The sequence below is a fragment of the Convolutriloba macropyga genome, chromosome 6, assembly GCF_964194025.1.
Source record: "Convolutriloba macropyga chromosome 6, txConMacr16.3, whole genome shotgun sequence".
In the NCBI taxonomy this organism is placed as follows: Eukaryota; Metazoa; Xenacoelomorpha; order Acoela; family Convolutidae; genus Convolutriloba; species Convolutriloba macropyga.
This window is the reverse complement of record NC_134473.1, coordinates 39,975,465-39,994,737: the sequence shown is the minus strand read 5'-3', so window position 1 is coordinate 39,994,737 and position 19,273 is coordinate 39,975,465. Positions and strand designations below refer to the sequence as shown.

General features: G+C 35.6%; 1 protein-coding gene across 4 annotated transcripts in view; it reads left to right on the top strand.

Annotated features, from left to right (window-relative positions):
* LOC142341675 (uncharacterized) overlaps positions 1–19,273 on the top strand; it is a 295,913-nt gene that overhangs the window by 129,220 nt on the left and 147,420 nt on the right. For all 4 annotated transcript variants that reach the window (XM_075392816.1, XM_075392817.1, XM_075392818.1 and 1 more), the window contains one exon: positions 3,049–3,301. In XM_075392816.1, coding sequence (XP_075248931.1) covers positions 3,049–3,301 — 253 coding nt within the window. The remainder of the gene's footprint in view (positions 1–3,048; positions 3,302–19,273) is intronic.

Below are 19,273 nucleotides of genomic sequence, written 5' to 3'. Positions count from 1 at the left end.
ACGTACGCACTTCAGTTGAGATTGCATGAACGGCTGAACAAAAAGCAGATTTCAAGTGGTTGTGACGTCATATGGTCGTAACAGAAATCTCGACGAAATCAAAATTATAGCTGGCAGACTGCCAGAAAATAGCCGCAATAGCTTCGTAGATCTGAAGTCTCAAAGAAACAGTAAAAAAGACAGGCCAAAAAATTTATTCTTTTCATTAAGGGCTTAGATGTTATATCTTGATTAAGAATATGTATAAGTTATTGCTGCCTCTTAGCTGCTGTCAAATAACCTTCATTTAGATTGACACATATTCACTTGACCGCCTGGTAACTCCCGCAGATACCTTTAGGTTTCACAGGGATTACCTGCCGGTCCCAAGCCCGGACAAAGGAGGAGGGTTGGGGTGTGGCGCGCCCTGTAAAATGTAGCCACGAACCCACATGAAGACCCGATTCATACTTGGCGATCAAATGATAACAGAACAAAGAACCAGATCGACGCGAGGAGTTCAAAAGGTTGACAAACCTAGTTTTCATAGACTTCAAAGCCGCCTTCGACAGCGTGGATCGAAAATGCATCTGGCGTATCTGTGAGAACCTTGGACTACCAGACACACTCCTCAACGTGCTACGAATGCTATACGCAGAGACCTACAGCCAAGTCCGAGTATACGGCACCCTGTCCCGCCAATTCAGTATCCTCAGCGGTGTCAGGCAAGGCTCGATCCTGGCCCCCTTCTTATTCAACCTCGCAATCGACTGGATAATGGAAGAAGCCCTCCGCAATGACAACGTAGGCGTGTCTCTGGATGACACGATAATTGCCGACCTCGATTTTGCAGACGACATCTGTTTAATGGATGATAATGGAAACGACGCCCAGAGGCTACTCGACAACGTAGCCAGAAATGCAGCGGCAGTCGGCCTCTACCTGAACGTCGGCAAAACCAAATTCTGCTCCCAGGACATCAATCAGAAATTCCACGTCTATGGCGAAGAACTGGAACGTGTTGAAGACTTCACCTATCTTGGAAGTAAAATACAGCCCGACGGCAACGTAACATCTGAAATCAAGGCCAGGATAGGCAAAGCTGCAGGTAGTTTCAAAAACCTTAAGAACATCTGGAACCAGAGAAGCATCCCTCAGCTTGTAAAAGTGAAGATTTACAAGGCATGCGTACGAAGTGTACTCTTGTATGGTTGCGAGAGCTGGCCAGCAAAAAAATTCTGATATAAACAGTTTGCAATCCTTCGAAAATCGATGTCTTCGACGTATTCTCCACAAAGGACAGGACCTCCCCGCTGAAAGTATCACCACCATTGCAAAATGTGATTCCCTTGCCACGACGATCCAAACAAGACGCTTGCGATGGCTAGGGCATGTCCTCCGAATGAATCCGTCCGAAATTCCAAACGCAGCGCTCGAATTCGAAAAGGGCGATAACTGGAAGAGACCCCCAGGCGGCATACGCAAGACCTGGCGAAGAATCGTTCGTGACGAAGTAAAGAAGCATATCAAACCACCGAAAATGTCAGCGAAGAAATGGGAGACTGAATGGTTCGACCTGTGCAAGGAAACAGCCCAGAACAGAAAGCAATGGAGAGGTCTTATTCGGGACCAAAATGTGGCGGGATAAGGGCAGCACTGCCCGTGAGCCCTATCTGGCTGGACCTCATCTCTTTGAATTAAAGTAAACAAAAGTCAGTTTCAAAGTGAGGAAGTCATTTTTGTAAGTCACGTGAATGAGCAAAAAGCTCGCTCCACTAAGAGCGAAAAATGACGTCAGGCACGCACGTCAGTTGAAATTGCAGGAACGGGTGAACAAAAAGCAGATTTGAAGTGGTTGTGACGTCATATGGTCGTAACAAAAATCTTGACGACGAAATAAAAAAAAACGAGAGAAGGCCAATAATAGCCCCAGTTATCGCTGTGCGGCTATTAATAACAATAATGATATCTTCATTTCAATCGGAATTTGTACTTGATTGTTAAAACTGGCTGCAGGGATCAAAAGCCGCCTTGTTAAAGCAATGTTTTCTATTGTTAAAGCAATGTTTTCTATAATTAACCTTTTAGATCATTCTTTTAAAATTTGGTTGGCCTTTTCGGTTACTCAGTTTATTTGTCGATTTGTTATTGATCATAGAAAGGAATTGCCTATATTCACTCATTGCCTGTTTTTCCATTCCTTTACCTGAAGATAAGCTGCAATATTTGTTTTTTTTTTACCCTGGCAAACATTTATAATATTCCTGGGTCTTTTTAACACCGATTTCCTTCACTTTGTGTGATCTTAACGTCTCTCATTCATTAGCTGAATTTTGAACAGCTGAACACAATTGGCGACAGTTTACTACTAAAAGTCAAATCAAAAGTGCGCCAAAAGTGGTTCGATTTTTTAATTTGAAATCCTAATAATGACCCCAATTTACCTTTTGAACTCAGTGAAACCTCCATCCCCACCCCCGAGTAAAGCAGACTACGGTGGAATTCGTTTCAGCCACCATTCAATTGAGTCAGAGCAATTCTTTGGATGGTAGTCTTTTGTTTAATCATTCTTCTCTGTCAATGTGGTATTGAATAGCCTGGCATCCAGTCATTGTTTTTTTATCATATGATTGACCTCCAAGTAGATTAAAATTACCACTTTTGACCTGTTTGATGCCTTTTTTCTGGTTGGTGATTTATTTCTCTTAATAAAAATTTGAAACAATTTTTTGTCTGATCGTTTTTGTGTGACTGATGGATGTTACTGACTTTTTGTGTGAGAAACGGGAATAAACTGATAAAGCTCGAAGCCATTAAGTTTCTGTGCAGGTCTAGTAAAGCCTTAATGGTCTATTAAGTATGCTTATCACCAAGACTGCTCAGGACTAATAAATTCATTGTTTAAAGGGCGATTCTTGGTTTAAAGGGTAATTCATTTGACGTTACTCTGTTCTGTTTTTGATGTGGTCCTGGGACTTTAATACAAACTAGCCCGTGATGTTGTGAGGAAAGCGTTTTAACCATAAACTGGGAAATGGTGACAAAACATGGAAATGAAATTTGTTCTAGGTTTTCGCTCTCAGGGATCAGGAGATTGGGTAGATATGATCTTACAAATGGGGACAGGTGGTGTTACATGGAGGCAGCCCTCTCTTTCGGACATGATTCCAGATCTACTAACACTCTTCTGACGGAGAACGGGTGTCCCTGGAACTTGTCCAAAATAGCACGCAGTCCCATCTGGGAAATGGGTGATCTCTATTCGCAAACGGGGCTCGAGTGGACTGTCGAGTTCCAAGTACCAATTTCTGCATTACCCAAGGTTAAGAACAATTTCCAGTCATTTTCCCAAAACTAAAATTGCAGATATTTGAACATATTTTAGAGAGGTAATCGTAAAAAGATTTCTTTACAAAAATGGGCGATGTAGGAAATGAGGCAATGTAAAAAAAAGATACAATATATCGAATATGCAATATTTGTTTCTACTCAACTTTGTTCAAAGGGCGTTTTTATTCATCCAATTTCAGCTAATCGTTATATTTCACGTAAGAGGTATCAGTGGTATCATTTGAAAGCCAACTAAACGTATATTATTTGAATTTCACGGATTTTGTGAATTTACTTTTAATCCAGGACTTAATGTCAGCAGTTTTGTAATTATTTGTGTGAAATTTTGTACGCTATTTTTGTTCGAATTTAAATAATTTAGCAAAATTTTAATGAAACTCCTTTCGGGCCTCCTTTTTAACGATGATATTGTACGGGAACGGGCAGTATTGTTCTAGAAGACACACTGGCCCAAAATTGCAGTTAATTATTTCACATTTGTTCCTAAAATTAACTTATGTTTTTGAATTTCTTAATTTTTCAATTTGTTCTTATTTTAAAGTCTTCGTGATAAGTCGTGGAATTCGGTCTGGTAATTCTAGTCTCCTAAATCTCAAATTAAGACAAGTGTTTCGCTGAGCGATTGAGGCCGAATATTTTAGTTTTGGATTGGATCGTAATCCGTTTTTCGAAGATTGTCTGTTTTTGAACCGCAAATACAATAATTAATTCACGCCCTCGCCGCGTGAGCCAGTCGGCAGGGTTCGAACCCCTGCGGGAAGTTCCCTAAATTCACAGCTTCTGGAGGGACATCTACGTAAAATGCGGCTGCCGAGTAGCAATACCCAGTTCAATTAGAGAGGACGTTTCCGAGTCTGTCCATTCTACACACCCCTGGTATGATATCACTTACACAATATTGGTGCTGGCAAATAAATTATTTGATTCACTCGCTCGCCACTTGGCACAGCCACCATGAATCGAACCTGCGCGGTAAAGTCCCTTGTAAAATCCGGCTGTTTATTAGCAATTCCGAATTCAATTAGAGCAGCCGTTCTCGAGTTTCTACAAACTCTAAAACCTGTAATTCTGGGAATGATATCACTTGCACAATACTGTTATTGGTCATATGTAAGCAATATCGTAAGCCGATCAATTGAATGCCCCTGCACAGAAATCGCAAAGAATTAAAAACCATTTATACCCGATTCACATTGCTAACCACAAAGTGCGAAACCAAACGAAGAAGTACGGAGTGATTTCTCGAAATATCCTATAGCTAAAGTCTGAAATAACCGTGGGGGAAAAGTAGTTTTTCCAAGATTATATTTACATGAATGGCGTACAACGAAATATTCGGTTGGATGAAGATCGCTTTCTCATTGTTAAACAAATGATTCTTTTTGTAATCAAGATAGTAACAAATGGCCATAAAGCTGTTGGATTAGCCAGTGATACAATAGTAGAAAGACTAAATAAAGATTAAATTTTCAAGCACTAAATCATTGACAATTTCCATTGTTTTTGCTTAGCGAGTGCTATATTTCAGCATCCAAAATAACGTCACGTTTATCTTTATTGTCCATAACAGTAATCATGAAGACGTACGGTTCCAATTTGAGGATCTCATGAAGACGCAGAAACTACAGTGTACTCAGTGTTGATGTCATCAAAATTTTCTTATTGTTCATTTTCTTAGATGGTGGCCACCATGTTATCAGAACATTGAATTTGATATGCGGAATCGATTATAAAAAAATTAGTAGACGAGGTTTGACACCACACGTTTTGAACATCAGAGTGTTTTTTTTTGCTTTCTTTATCTTTAATTTTTCTTCACCCGTTGATCAAATCCATAGGATCGTGTGGCTATTCATCTCTTTTTACTATTCGATGTCGCCGAACGCAGCTCATCTGATTCTGATCGTACTACACTTAGAAGAATTGCTGGTGGACGCGGTATGTCTGTAAGTACGTGTACTTTATAATCATTTGCCGGGGCATCAAAAATGTCATATTAATTTTGATTACAAAATAAACCAGCTGTTTTCCAAACATAGCTGGTAGATTGCCCAAAAACAGCCGCAATAGCTTTGTAGATCTGCAGTCTTATACAGATAGTAAACGAAAAATACCACAAAAATTCTTTTGTGATTAAATGCTCATATGTTACATTTTGATTACGAACCTGTCAAACTTATTGCTGCTTCTAAAAGCAGCTCCCAAATAACCATCAATTAGAGTGGCACACACTCACTTGACCTTGTCTCTTTGAATTAGAGTAAAGAAAAGTCCATTTTAGAGAGAGAGGAAATCACTTTTGAGAGTGAGGAAAGTCACGTGTCACCAAAGTTACATTATGAGAAAATGAAGTCACTCACGCAATTCAGATGAAAATGCATCAACGAATGAACAAAAAGCAGATTTGAATTGGTTGTGATGTCATATGGTCGTAACAAAAACCTAGACGACGAAAAAAACATAGCTGAAAGAATTCCGCAAGCGACTCGAAGTGCAAAAAAATCCGTAATTGCAGCTGAAGCCATTACCTTTTGTATTAAACCATTCACTCAAAACGTACCCAGTCCTGATCTAAAAAATAATGAAAATTATCCTCATAATCCTCGACGGTGGACACCCACTGGCGTACATTTTCTTACGCCATATGCACCTCAAAAATGATCATGAAGGTAACGATTATCTTCGCGCACTTGTCCAACAGCAGTATGCTGTTCTGAAGCTTCTTTCTATCCTCCGTTCGATTCGTTTTAATTGTGTGTGTCCTTTGCAGAAAACGAAGCACTAAGCCTGTCCAACCTATGATGGCTGATCTTCCGTCCGAACGTCTTGCCTTCCAGTGTCCGCCCTTTACGAATGTCGGTCTTGACTACTTTGGTCCGTTTCACGTCACGATCCGTCGCTCCTCTGAGAAAAGGTGGGGTTTCCTGCTCAACTGTCTCACGACCAGAGCAGTTCATGTTGAGATTGCACATTCGATAGATACAAATTTGTGTGTTATGGGTATTGAACGCTTCATTGCTCGTCGTGGAATGCCGTTGGTCATTTGTTCCGACAACGGCACTAACTTTGTTGGTACAGAGAAAGAACTGTTGCTATGTTTCCTAAACTTGGACAAACAGAAAATTGCTTCGGAGCTGGCACAAAGGGGAGTCAAGTGGAAGTTTAATCCGCCTGGTGCACCGCACCACGGAGGTGTTTGGGAAAGGCTAGTTTACGCAATCCTTGGCAATCGTCGGCTTACAGACGAAATACTCCTCACTACTTTCTGTCTGGTGGAACAGTCACTTAACAACCGCCCATTGACTTCCGTAAGTTCCGATGCGAACGATTTAGATGCATTAACGCCAAACCATTTTCTTTTGGGGAATCGCAGTACTTGCCTTCCTTCAATCACCCATGTCGATGACTTCAATCACCGAAAGCGATACGCCAGAGCGCAAGCGTACGCTAATGCCATTTGGAAAAGATGGTTAAAAGAATATCTTCCCCCATTGAATCGTCGTTGTAAATGGAAAACTCGGTCCGATGAAATCTTGAAAACCGGTGACCTAGTTTGGATAATCGATAGCGACATCCCAAGAGGCTATTATCCACTGGCCCGCATTTTGAGTCTAAGTTATGGTAACGACGGCATCGCACGGTCCGCACAAGTTCAAACAAAATCTGGCTCATTGATTCGTCCTATTGTTAATTTGATACCAATTTTCGAATCATCAGTTTTGGGGCCTGAAGATGTTGCTGATGCAATTGCGTGTAAGCGTAAATGAAGGAGCATATTACTTGTGCGTTCGCACAGATTGTTCCAACTGGGATATAGCCTAATGGTTAGGACCTAGGCCCCTTAATCTAGAGGTTGCGGTTCGAACCCCGGTGGGACCAAATCTCTTTTTTATATATAAATGGAATCCAGAGGTCAAATAATAGCATTTTTGACCTATTCCGACCTTGAAAAGAGCATCAATTACGTTTGGCCGACAACCTTGCTAGTTGTTTGATGCAGTAAATCTTACGTACGTTTTTCTTTTATACGTTGAGTCTTATCAGTCTTATAGGTGTTGAGTCTTATACGTTGAGTCTTATACGTTGTGAAATACAAAAATTTGGATTTCCTGTACCGAAACAGGATTTTGCTTGCTATATCGACTTTGTTCCGATACATTGCTGATCTCAAGAAATTAAGTCTTGAATTCTTATTAGTTTTTTAAATTAAGACTTCGATTTTTGATCTTTTCATCTTTTCGAAAGTTATCGCAACGAGAGCGGACAAACCTTATAACAAAATAACTGTAACCCTATGTAACAAAAATAAATATTGTTAGTATGACTATAAAATATAAATAACAACCGGGGGGATATCTGGTACGTGAACCATATCTGGTACCTAAGCTATATTGTCCTGGAAGTCACGCTCTCCCCGCAATCGCCTTAAATTTTGTTTAGTTCACATTTCACATAAATCTCTCGAAATTTGATCGTACTTTTCGTTTTTTTTTTTTCAATTTGTTCAAGGTCTCTTATCCTTGATAAACCATTATCTTCATTTTTAAGTCTTCGTGACAACTCGTAGAACTCAGTCTTGTAAATCTTGTCTCTGAAATCGCAAATTAAGACAAATGTTTCGCTGAGCAATTGAGGCCGAATATTTTGATTTTGGAATTGCATCGCGAAATATTTGATTTCTCCCTCATCACAAGGCACACTTAGCAGGACTCAAAACTGCGCGACAAAGTCCCTTGTAAAATCCGGTTGCCGATTAGCAATACCGAATTCAATTAGAGCAGCCGTTCTCGAGTTTCTACAATCTCCCTGTGATTCTGGGCATGATATCACTTGCACAATACTGTTATTGGTCATATGTAAGCAATATCGTAAGCCGATCAATTGAATGCCCCCCTGCGCGAAAATTGGCAAGAATTTAAAAGCAATTGAACCCGGCTCGCATTGGCGGCAACATGAAAATTGCGCATAACCAAGCGAAGAAGTACGGATTGATTTTGCAGGACACATTTATGAAAAAGGATATGAAGCTTATTTTCTAGCATGTATAAATCGTTTCTCGGAAGATCCTGTAGCTGAAGTCGTCTTGAAATAACTTTAGGGGGGAAATGTAATAAAGTTGTTGCAAGATTGTATTTACATACACTGGGTACAAAGACTTATTCATTTGGATCAAGCTCGCCGGCTCATTATAAAACAAGTTATTCTTTTCGTTATCAGGACAATGTCAATTTTTTTGCACCTGCAAATGACCATAAAGCCCTTGGCTTAGTGGAGCGATTGATAGATGTTATACCAAATCAGTTTGCACTAAAGCATAATATTAAGATTTAACTGAAATTCTAAAGACGTAGTTAGATGAAAAACAGTTCCGGCCCCAGTGTACGTGGATGGTTGGTTGGGTTGCATTTGAAAGAAATGATTACAAAATCGAAAGCCATTGTGCACTGTACAAGTAGACGCAGGACGTCTGCTCAGAGAGGCTGGAGACGCTATTCATCCTCTACCCAAAGTTTAATAAACAGATTGCTCTGAGTGAGCGCTCCTTGGAAGTCGAATTATCACAAAATCTTTTTGCCTCTAAGCGATCAAAAAGACAGCTTGATGGCATATAGGATATTCTTGCTCCAGGATCTACAGTTATAAAGACAGCACAGCCCACCTCAATAATAAAAAGCCCGGAAACCAGATTTTCGAGTATGCAACAGTGACTTCACTAAAGCAAAAAGATCAACTCCCCTATGTTATTTTGGGCATCGACTACCACTTCCATATGAAAAGGCAATCGTGCAAGAATTGTTACACATTCTAAATTGTTAAATAAAATTGGCGAGAAAACAAGGCAATTTGTCGAAGCTTGAATAATGCCTCATTTTGCTAGTGCTCTCACCTCGAGGAAACAAAGACAAATCTGTTAACGAAATCCTGTTCTTTATTCAGGACAAGTAGTTCAATTCAGTCTTGTAATTCTAGTTTCTTTAATCTCAAATTAAGACAAGTTTTCCGTTAACCGATTGCGGCCGAATAGTTTGATTGTGAATGCGTTTTTCTAACATAAAGTCGGTTTTCGAGCCGGGAAATTCTCTACATAACATCCGTTATCTGCTGCCTTTGCGTTGATACTCGAATAAAAGTCTCTACATTCCAGATACCCTGGAATTTTGGAACTGAAATCACTTGCACAATATTCGTGTTGTCCATATAAGCTCCGCAATAACATAAGCTCATCAATTGAACGCCCCTGCACGGAAATGGTTCGAATTCAAAACCAATTGTACCCGACAATCGTTGACAACCACATAAAATTGTGTAGAACCAAAGGAAGAAGTAGGCATTGATTTTTGGAGGACCCATTTGTATTAAAAAAGGATATGAAGTTTGTTTTCTGGCATGTATAGATCGTTTCTCAGATTCTGCTACAGCTGAAATAATATTCCGTTGGATCAAGCTCGCTGTCTCATTAATGGCAGCATAGCGATAGCTGAAGCTATTATTGTTCGGACCCCACTTGTGGGGGGGAGGAACTATATACTCAAATGGGTTTTTTTTGTTCAGACAATTTTGGCCGATCGATATATTCATTGTAGAGAAATGTGAGTGGTATCATTAAAAAGCTGGTCCAGCGTAGAATTCATAATGAAAGATTTCTTTGATTTTCGTTTTGTCCGAGGAGCTATCGAGGATTAGAGTTCTGTGTGAACACGGGATATTTGTTCGATATTTGTTCACTTTTAGTGTAATTTTTCTTCAAATTAAAATATTTTCTAAAAGTAAAATAGTATTTAATTGCTCTTGAACGTAGTTCATAGCAATTATTGTAAACGTGTGTGTCTTTTTTATGCAGAATTTTCGCTTGACAATTTTGACTTTTCGAGTGACTTTTGCGCCCTTGACTTTTTGCATTTCGCGTGATCTAAAATTTTCTCTCAATCACAATTTCAAGCAGCTGAACTCAATTGGCGGCAATTTAATACTAAAAGTCAAATGAAAAGTGCGCCGAAACTCATTGTCATTTTTTACTTTAAATCTTAATAGTGGTATATGTTAACCTCTAATGTGGTTATTTGACGCCCACTTTAGAGCTTCTTTGTCCCATTTAGGCTCCCCCCACCCCCCCCCCGACTGAAGCAGGCTGCAATTGATTAGAGCTCCCACTAGTCGTTCAAGAGCAACTCTTCCGACGTTTAGTCGGTTATGTTTCAAAATTGAATTTCACGCCAAAAAATGGACCAATTTTGTGTTCCTAATAGACTAAAGGCCATAAAAAGACTAGTTCTGGTCTCATAGGGAAGTTCACTATCAAAAAAAATTCGAATTGTATTTTAGTGTTCTTTTTTTAAAAGATAGCTTCCATTGCCGATAACAAGACTTTCAGTGGCTCACGGATAAAATGTTCATGGAAATGCTTATAGTTTAAATGGCTTCGGCACTTTCTTTTGCACTTGTACAGAATTTTTGGTTTTTGACATTTTGTTGTTGTTTTCATAGTCATAACACTTATTATGATGTCTTATTGATTACCTATGCATGACAAACATCAATTTACTCCCATCGGAAGGTTTTCGAGCGTATTTATTCAACATCTGTTGAAAGCTATTGAATTTAATGGCTGTTAAGACTTTAAAGATAATTTTTCGAAAATTTTTCTGAACATAAATCTTAATTTTTTTCGTGAACTAATAGTCATTCTCAGTATTAACAGGAGGCTTTTGCCTTCTACAGCAATTAAAATTAATCTGGTTAGCGGTCTTATCTTTAACTATTGGTTAAATGACTTCAATGACACCAGATTTCTTTTCTTTTAATTTTTGCATATTTTCTTATTATTGGTTACTTTTGAACTCTTATCACATTATCCAAACAATATACACATTATCCAAATATGATATCAATCCTATTGGCTTAGAGAAGGGGATCACATATAAAGTTTTCAGAGAAAGGCTGATGGTTTAATTGGCTTCGACACTTTCTTCTCGCTCTTATCTACTGAATTTTTGTTTTTGCCTGTTTTGTTGTTTTCATAGTCATACGACTTATTTTGACGTCCTATTGATTCTCCATGCATGACAAACATCCTTTTTCTCCCGTCGGGTTATATCTGAGCGTAGTTTTTGAGCTCCGTTGAAAGCTTTTGAATTTAATGACTTTTAAGGCTGTTCTCGAGAATTTTTTTTGAAAATTAACCAATCTTAAGTGTTTTTCGTGAGCTGTTAGTCAATCTCAGTCCTGACAAAATACCTTTCGTTTCTACTGCTTTCAAAATTAATTTGGTTAGTGGTTTTATCTTGTACCTTTTAGTTTTAAAACTTCACTGCCACAATATTTCATTAATTTTTTTAAAACTCTTATTGGGTACTTTTTCTTATTTTTGGATCCTTTTCAACTCTTATAACATTTTCCTATTTTTGATAGTTTTCTTTGGTTTAGGGAAGAAGTTCAACGGATCATAAATAAATTTTTCAAGAAGAACTTATGATTTAAATTTCTTCGACACTTTCTTCTGGCACTTTTCTACTGAGTTTTTGATTTTTGCCTGTCTTTGTTGTTTTCATAGTCAATAACTTGTTGTAAGGTCTTTTTGATAAAATATGAATGGAAAACAAGCTTGTTGTCCCATCGAGGCATAATTTAGCCTATTTACTGGCTTCCGTTGAAAGCTAATGAGTTTAATGGCGTTGATAATACGAGTTTTCTCAAAAATTTCGTGGTTCTATTGTATTTGTTCATATTTGTTGATTTATCAAAGTTTTGTTGAAAAAAAGTAACCGCATTGCTCTGAATAAATTAATTGAAAATAGAAAAGTGTTACGTGAAAAGTTCATTTTTAATGCCTTCGAAACTTCTCGCTCAATTTTTTTCTTGAATTTTTGCTGTTTTCGCCTGTTTCTGTTCTTTAGGTAACCGGAAATTGCTGACAGCTCTCATAAGCTTGTAATTAGGGACTAAAGGAATGATGTTACCCAAAGCAGTCAGTTTATAGCGAATACTCTTTAAGTTTATGATATACGTTTTCAAATTTTTTTCAAACTTTTCAATTGTTTTTGTTCTTTTCGTCAAATTTATTTTCATCAATGAGAGGTCCCCTCCAATTTCTTGTATTTCAGGAAATAACATAGGTACTGATATTATTTGTTATTGATGTTTTGTTTGTTGGACAATATGAGTTTTTAAAAACGTTTATTGAGTGGTCAATTTTTGTTTTTCTTTTTTTATTTCACAACAATCGCGTAATAACAGATCCCAATGGTTTTCAAATGAGGCCTAAGTAAACTTATTTTATTTTCTCTGTGTTTAAATTCTTCAATTGAATTAGTAGAACAAACAATGAAATTAAAAATAAATTGTATTTAGATGATAGATAATGATTTTAATGGTAGCAATGGTTTATTTCCGCAAATCGTTTGTAATTTTTTGAGTTTTTCTTTAATTCGTTTCTTTGGCTAAGTCTAACCAAAGACAGGTCCTTTTGGTTTTGTAATGACTTTTCAGTAATTTATCAAGGAATATTGAATTAAAAGCTAATGATTTTTAAGACTTCATTTTTCGTGGTTTAAAAAATGTTGATTAATTTTTTGCCTCACTGTTAGTTCTCCTTGTCGACTTGTTACCTAGTCTCATTAAGAAAACTTTCCATCTGCTGCATAGTTAGGAAAAACTAAATTTGTGTAGTTGAGGTTTTATCTGACTGCATTTTGACGTTGTTACGGGGTGCATTTGAATTTAGATTAAGTTTTTGCCGTGAAATTTTTGTTTTTGCTAAATTTGTTGTTTGTTTTCGTAGTCTCGTAGTCTCTTTAATATCTGATCTCGTTGGCGCTGTAATGAGGCATGGCATTATATAGTTCAATTAGTAGATAGGTTGTTTAACGATTGTTTTAAACTTAAACATCTATTTTTGTTATCTCTTCATTTGGTTGACAATTAAGTCAAAAATATAGATGAGCTCGGGTCGGAACATCATGTGTGAACGCACATTAACAAGCCTCCTTGTTGACTTTCTCTTGGTTTTTACGACTCGAAGAGGAGTATTGGTTTTCTTAAGGTTTTTTTTACCGGAAAAACTATTCGTTCAGACGCTGTTTTGAACTAAAAGCGAAAGTCAGTAGAATTGCCGTGTGAACTAATTTTTTCTGAGCGAGAGAAGTTTTTTTGATCATGCGCTGCGTTTAGTGAATGACTTTTTGACTTTGAAATGTAATTTTTGACTGAATGGAATTTATAGATAACCGTTTTTAGCCTTTTTTTTGTCCAGTTTTTTTGGTTGTATGATGATTCATATACTCAACGCCGCTTTCTTCCTCGATGTAGTTTTGTTTTATACAATTGTACATATGCTAATCCGATTTTGGAAGTTTCCAGTTTTTGGTCACTTGTTTTTATTTTGGTTTCAATTACTAGAATTAGTCTTTCTGTGCAACATGAGGGAAAATTTTTTTCATAGAGGCAGTCTTAAAAGTTTTCTGACCATTTTTCCGCAAAATGTTTCAATGTCTCGTATGTTTGAATTCTGCTTTTTCTTTTGTTTTTCTGTTTTGTTCAAAAGGATGGATCTTTTGAACTCGGATGACTCGTTGTCTTTCTATGTCTCAAATGCTGAACAATGAAAATTATTCGTTTTTCTTGATTTCTATGAATTTGGCTTTCAAAAATCAAGAATTAGTGTTTTTGTTACGTTGCTCCTTACATTGTGTCCATGTTCTTTACATTTTAATTTGTATCATTCTAGCTTTGTCCTGGAACCTACAATTATATTCGTTATATTGATTTTTTTTGTTATATTGATTGTTAAAAAATTGAATGATTTCTGCTTTTCCTTAGATTTTTGTCATTTCTTTCGTTTGCAATTGATTTCGTTCAACATAAGGCAGCATTGAGAGTTTGCTAGAAAGTCTTATTTGAAAATTCCACTTAATAATTTTTATTGTCATTTTCTCGGCCTTGGTAATGTTGTTAAACTATTTTTGCCTATGAATACTGTTCTGTTGTGTATGTCTTTTCTATGATTAATTTAATTTTCGAAGTTTTGATTCTCTATGCATGACAAACATACTTCTTCTCCCATCGGGTTATATCTGAGCGTAGCTATTGAGCTCCCTTGAAAGCTATTGAGTTTACTGGCTGTTAAGACTTTTTAGGCTGTTCTCGAGAATTTTTTGAACATTAACCAATCAAAAAATTTTCTTGTGAACTGTTAGTCGTTCTCAGTACTGTAAGCATCCCTTTTGTTTCTACTGCATTCAAAATTAACCTAGTTAGCGGTTTTATCTTGTACTTTTTAGTTTTAATAATTCAATGCCACGATATTTCATTATTTTTTTAAAGTTCTTAGTGGGTACTTTTTTATTCTTGGATCCTTTTGAACTCTTATCACATTTTCTTATTTTTGATAGTTCTCTTTGGTTTAGGGAAGACGTTCAACGGATCAGAGATAAAGTTTTCAAGAAGAACTTATGATTTAAATTTCTTCGACACTTCCTTCTGTTACTTTTCTACTGAGTTTTTGGTTTTTGCCTGTCTTTGTTGTTTTCTTAGTCAATAACTTGTTGTAAGGTCTTTTTGATGAAATATGAATGGAAAACAGGCTTGTTGTCCCATCGAGGCATAATTTAGCGTATTTACTGGCTTCCGTTGAAAGCTAATGAGTTTAATGGCGTTGATAATACGAGTTTTCTCAAATATTTCGTGGTTCTATTGTATTTGTTCAAATTTGTTGATTTATCACAGTTTTGTTGATAAAAACGAGGAATCCCATTGCTCTTAATAAATTAATTGAAAATAGGAAAGTGTTAAGTGAAAAGTTTGTTTTTTAATGCCTTCGACACTTCTCGCTCATTTTTTCTTGAATTTGCGCTGTTTTCGCCTGTTCTTGTTCTTTAATTAACCGTAAATTGCTGACAGCTCTCATTAGCTTGTAATTTGGGATTAAATGAATGATTTTACCCGAAGCAGTCAGTTTATAGCGAAAAGTCTTAAATTTTATGATATACGTTTTCAAATTTTTTTCAAACTTTTCAATTGTTTTTGTTCATTTCGTCAAATTTATATTCATCAATACGAGGTCCCCTGCAATTTTTTGTATTTCAAGAAATAACATAGGTACTGATATTATTTGTTACTGATGTTTTGTTTTTTGGACAATATGAGTTTTTAAAAGCGTTTATTGAGTGGTCAATTTTTGTTTTTTTTTATTTCACAACAATCGCGTAATAACAGATCCCAATGGTTTTCAAATGAGGCCCAAGTAAACTTATTTTATTTTCTCTGTGTTTAAATTCTTCATTTGAATTAGTAAAACAAACAATGAAATTAAAAATAAAAAGTATTCAGATGATAGCTAATGATTTTAATGGTAGCAATGGTTTGTTTCCGCATATCGTTTGTAATTTTTTGAGTTTTTTTTAATTCGTTTCTATGGCTAAGTCTTACCAAAGACAGGTCCTTTTGGTTTTGTAATGACTTTTTAGTAATTTATCAAGGAATATTGAATTAAAAGCTAATGATTTTTATTTAAGACTTCATTTTTCGTGGTTTAAAAAATGTTGATTAATTTTTTGCCTCACTGTTAGTTCTCCTTGTCGACTTGTTACCTAGTCTCATTACGAAAACTTTCCATCTGCTGCATAGTTAGGAAAAACTAAATTTGTGTAGTTGAGGTTTTATCTGACTGCATTTTGACGTTGTTACGGGGTTTTTTAAAATTTAGATATTAAGTTTTTGCCGTGAAATTTTTGTTTTTGCTAAATTTGTTCTTCGTTTTTTGTCATTTCACTTAATAATTCCACTTAATAATTTTTATTGTCATTTTCTCGGCCTTGGTAATGTTGTTAAACTATTTTTGCCTATGAATATTGTTCTGATGTGTATGTCTTTTCTATGATTAATTTAATTTTTGAATTTTTGATTCTCTATGCATGACAAACATACTTCTTCTCCCATCGGGTTATATCTGAGCGTAGCTATTGAGCTCCGTTGAAAGCTATTGAGTTTACTGGCTATTAAGACTTTTTAGGCTGTTCTCGAAAATTTTTTTGAACATTAACCAATCAAAAATTTTTTTGTGAACTGTTAGTCGTTCTCAGTACTGTAAGCATCCCTTTTGTTTCTACTGCATTCAAAATTAACCTAGTTAGCGGTTTTATCTTGTACTTTTTAGTTTTAAAACTTCAATGCCACGATATTTCATTATTTTTTTAAAGTTCTTATTGGGTACTTTTTTATTCTTGGATCCTTTTGATTTCTTATCACATTTTCTTATTTTTGATAGTTCTCTTTGGTTTAGGGAAGACGTTCAACGGATCAGAGATAAAGTTTTCAAGAAGAACTTATGATTTAAATTTCTTCGACACTTCCTTCTGTTACTTTTCTACTGAGTTTTTGGTTTTTGCCTGTCTTTGTTGTTTTCTTAGTCAATAACTTGTTGTAAGGTCTTTTTGATGAAATATGAATGGAAAACAAGCTTGTTTCGTATTTTCTAGCGTATTTACTGGCTTCCGTTGAAAGCTAATGAGTTTAATGGCGTTGATAATACGAGTTTTCTCAAATATTTCGTGGTTCTATTGTATTTGTTCATATTTGTTGATTTATCACAGTTTTGTTGATAAAAAAGAGGAATCCCATTGCTCTTAATAAATTAATTGAAAATAGGAAAGTGTTAAGTGAAAAGTTTGCTTTTTAATGCCTTCGACACTTCTCGCTCATTTTTTTCTTGAATTTGCGCTGTTTTCGCCTGTTTTTGTTCTTTAAGTAACCGTAAATTGCTGACAGCTCTCATTAGCTTGTAATTTGGGATTAAATGAATGATTTTACCCGAAGCAGTCAGTTTATAGCGAATAGTCTTAAATTTTATGATATTGTAATTGTTTTTATTCATTTCGTCAAATTTATATTCATCAATACGAGGTCCCATGCAATTTTTTGTATTCCAAGAAATAACATAGGTACTGATATTATTTGTTACTGATGTTTTGTTTTTTGGACAAGATGAGTTTTTAAAAGCGTTTTTTGAGTGGTCAATTTTTGTTTTTTTTTATTTCACAACAATCGCGTAATAACAGATCCCAATGGTTTTCAAATGAGGCCCAAGTAAACTTATTTTATTTTCTCTGTGTTTAAATTCTTCATTTGAATTAGTAGAACAAACAATGAAATTAAAAATAAATAGTATTCAGATGATAGCTAATGATTTTAATGGTAGCAATGGTTTGTTTCCGCAAATCGTTTGTAATTTTTTGAGTTTTTTTTAATTCGTTTCTATGGCTAAGTCTAACCAAAGACAGGTCCTTTTGGTTTTGTAATGACTTTTTAGTAATTTATCAAGGAATATTGAATTAAAAGCTAATGATTTTTAAGACTTCTTTTTTCGTGGTTTAAAAAATGTTGATTAATTTTTTGCCTCACTGTTAGTTCTCCTTGTCGACTTGTTACCTAGTCTCATTACGAAAACTTTCCATCTGCTGCATAGTTAGGAAAAACTAAATTTGTATAGTTGAGGTTTTATCTGACTGCATTTTGACGTTGTTACGGGGTTTTTTAAAATTTAGATATTAAGTTTTTGCCGTGAAATTTTTGTTTTTGCTAAATTTGTTCTTTGTTTTTTGTCTCGTAGTCTCTTTAATATCTGATCTCGTTGGCGCTGTAATGAGGCATGGCATTATATAGTTCAATTAGTAGATAGGTTGTTTAACGATTGTTTTAAACTTAAACATCTATTTTTGTTATCTCTTCATTTGGTTGACAATTAAGTCAAAAATATAGATGAGCTCGGGTCGGAACATCATGTGTGAACGCACATTAACAAGCCTCCTTGTTGACTTTCTCTTGGTTTTTACGACTCGAAGAGGAGTATTGGTTTTCTTAAGGTTTTTTTTAACAGGAATTACTATTCGTTCAGACGCTGTTTTGACTTAAAAGCGAAAATGAGTGGAATTGCCGTGCGAACTAATTTTTTCTTAGCGACAGAAGTTTTTTGATCATGCGCTGCGTTTAGTGAATGACTTTTTGACTTTGAAATGTAATTTTTGACTGAATGGCATATATAGATAACCGTTTTTAGCCTGTTTTTCTTCTAAGTTGCCCAGTTTTGTTGGTTGTAATTTGGTTTTTTGTAGCAATAGTTTTTATTCGATGCTAAAAGGAAATGTAAACCTCGAAATTTGATACCACAGTATTTTGTGTTTGAAGCTCAAAATTGGCACCTTTCTTAAGTTAATTTTTTGGCTTTTTAATAATATCTTTATTTCTGGATATTTCAGCCGTTTTTTGTCAAAAATCATTTAATATGGCAACTTCTCTTTGATAATTCATATACTCAACGCCTCTCTCTACCTCGATGTAGTTTTGTTTTATACAATTGTACATATGCTAATCCGTTTTTGTAAGTTTCCATTTTTTGGTCACTTCTTTGTATTTTGGTTTCAATTAGTAGAATTAGTCCTTCTGTGCAACATGAGGGACTTTAATTTCATTCCAATTAAAATTCAATCATTTTTCGGCGTTAAGTTTTTGAAAAACTTCAAAATTGTTTCATAAAGGCAGTCTTAAAAGTTTTTTGACCATTTTTTCGCAAAATGTTTCAATGTTTTGTATGTTTGAATTCTGCTTTTTCTTTTCTGTTTTGTTCAAAAGGATGGATCTTTGTCTCGGATGACTCGTTGTCTTATGTCTCGAATGCTGAACAAAAAAGTATTCGTCTTTCTTGATTTCTATAAATTTGGCTTTCAAAAATCAAGAATTGGTCTGTTTGTTACGGTGCTCCTTACATTGTGTCCATGTTCTTCACATTCTTATTTGTATCATTCTAGCTTTGTCCTGGAACCTACAATTATATTCGTTATGTTGATTTTTTTGTTATATTGATTGTTAAAAAATTGAATGATTTCTGCTTTTTCTTAGATTTTGTCATTTCTTTCCTTTGAAATTGATTTCGTTCATTATAAGGCAGCATTGA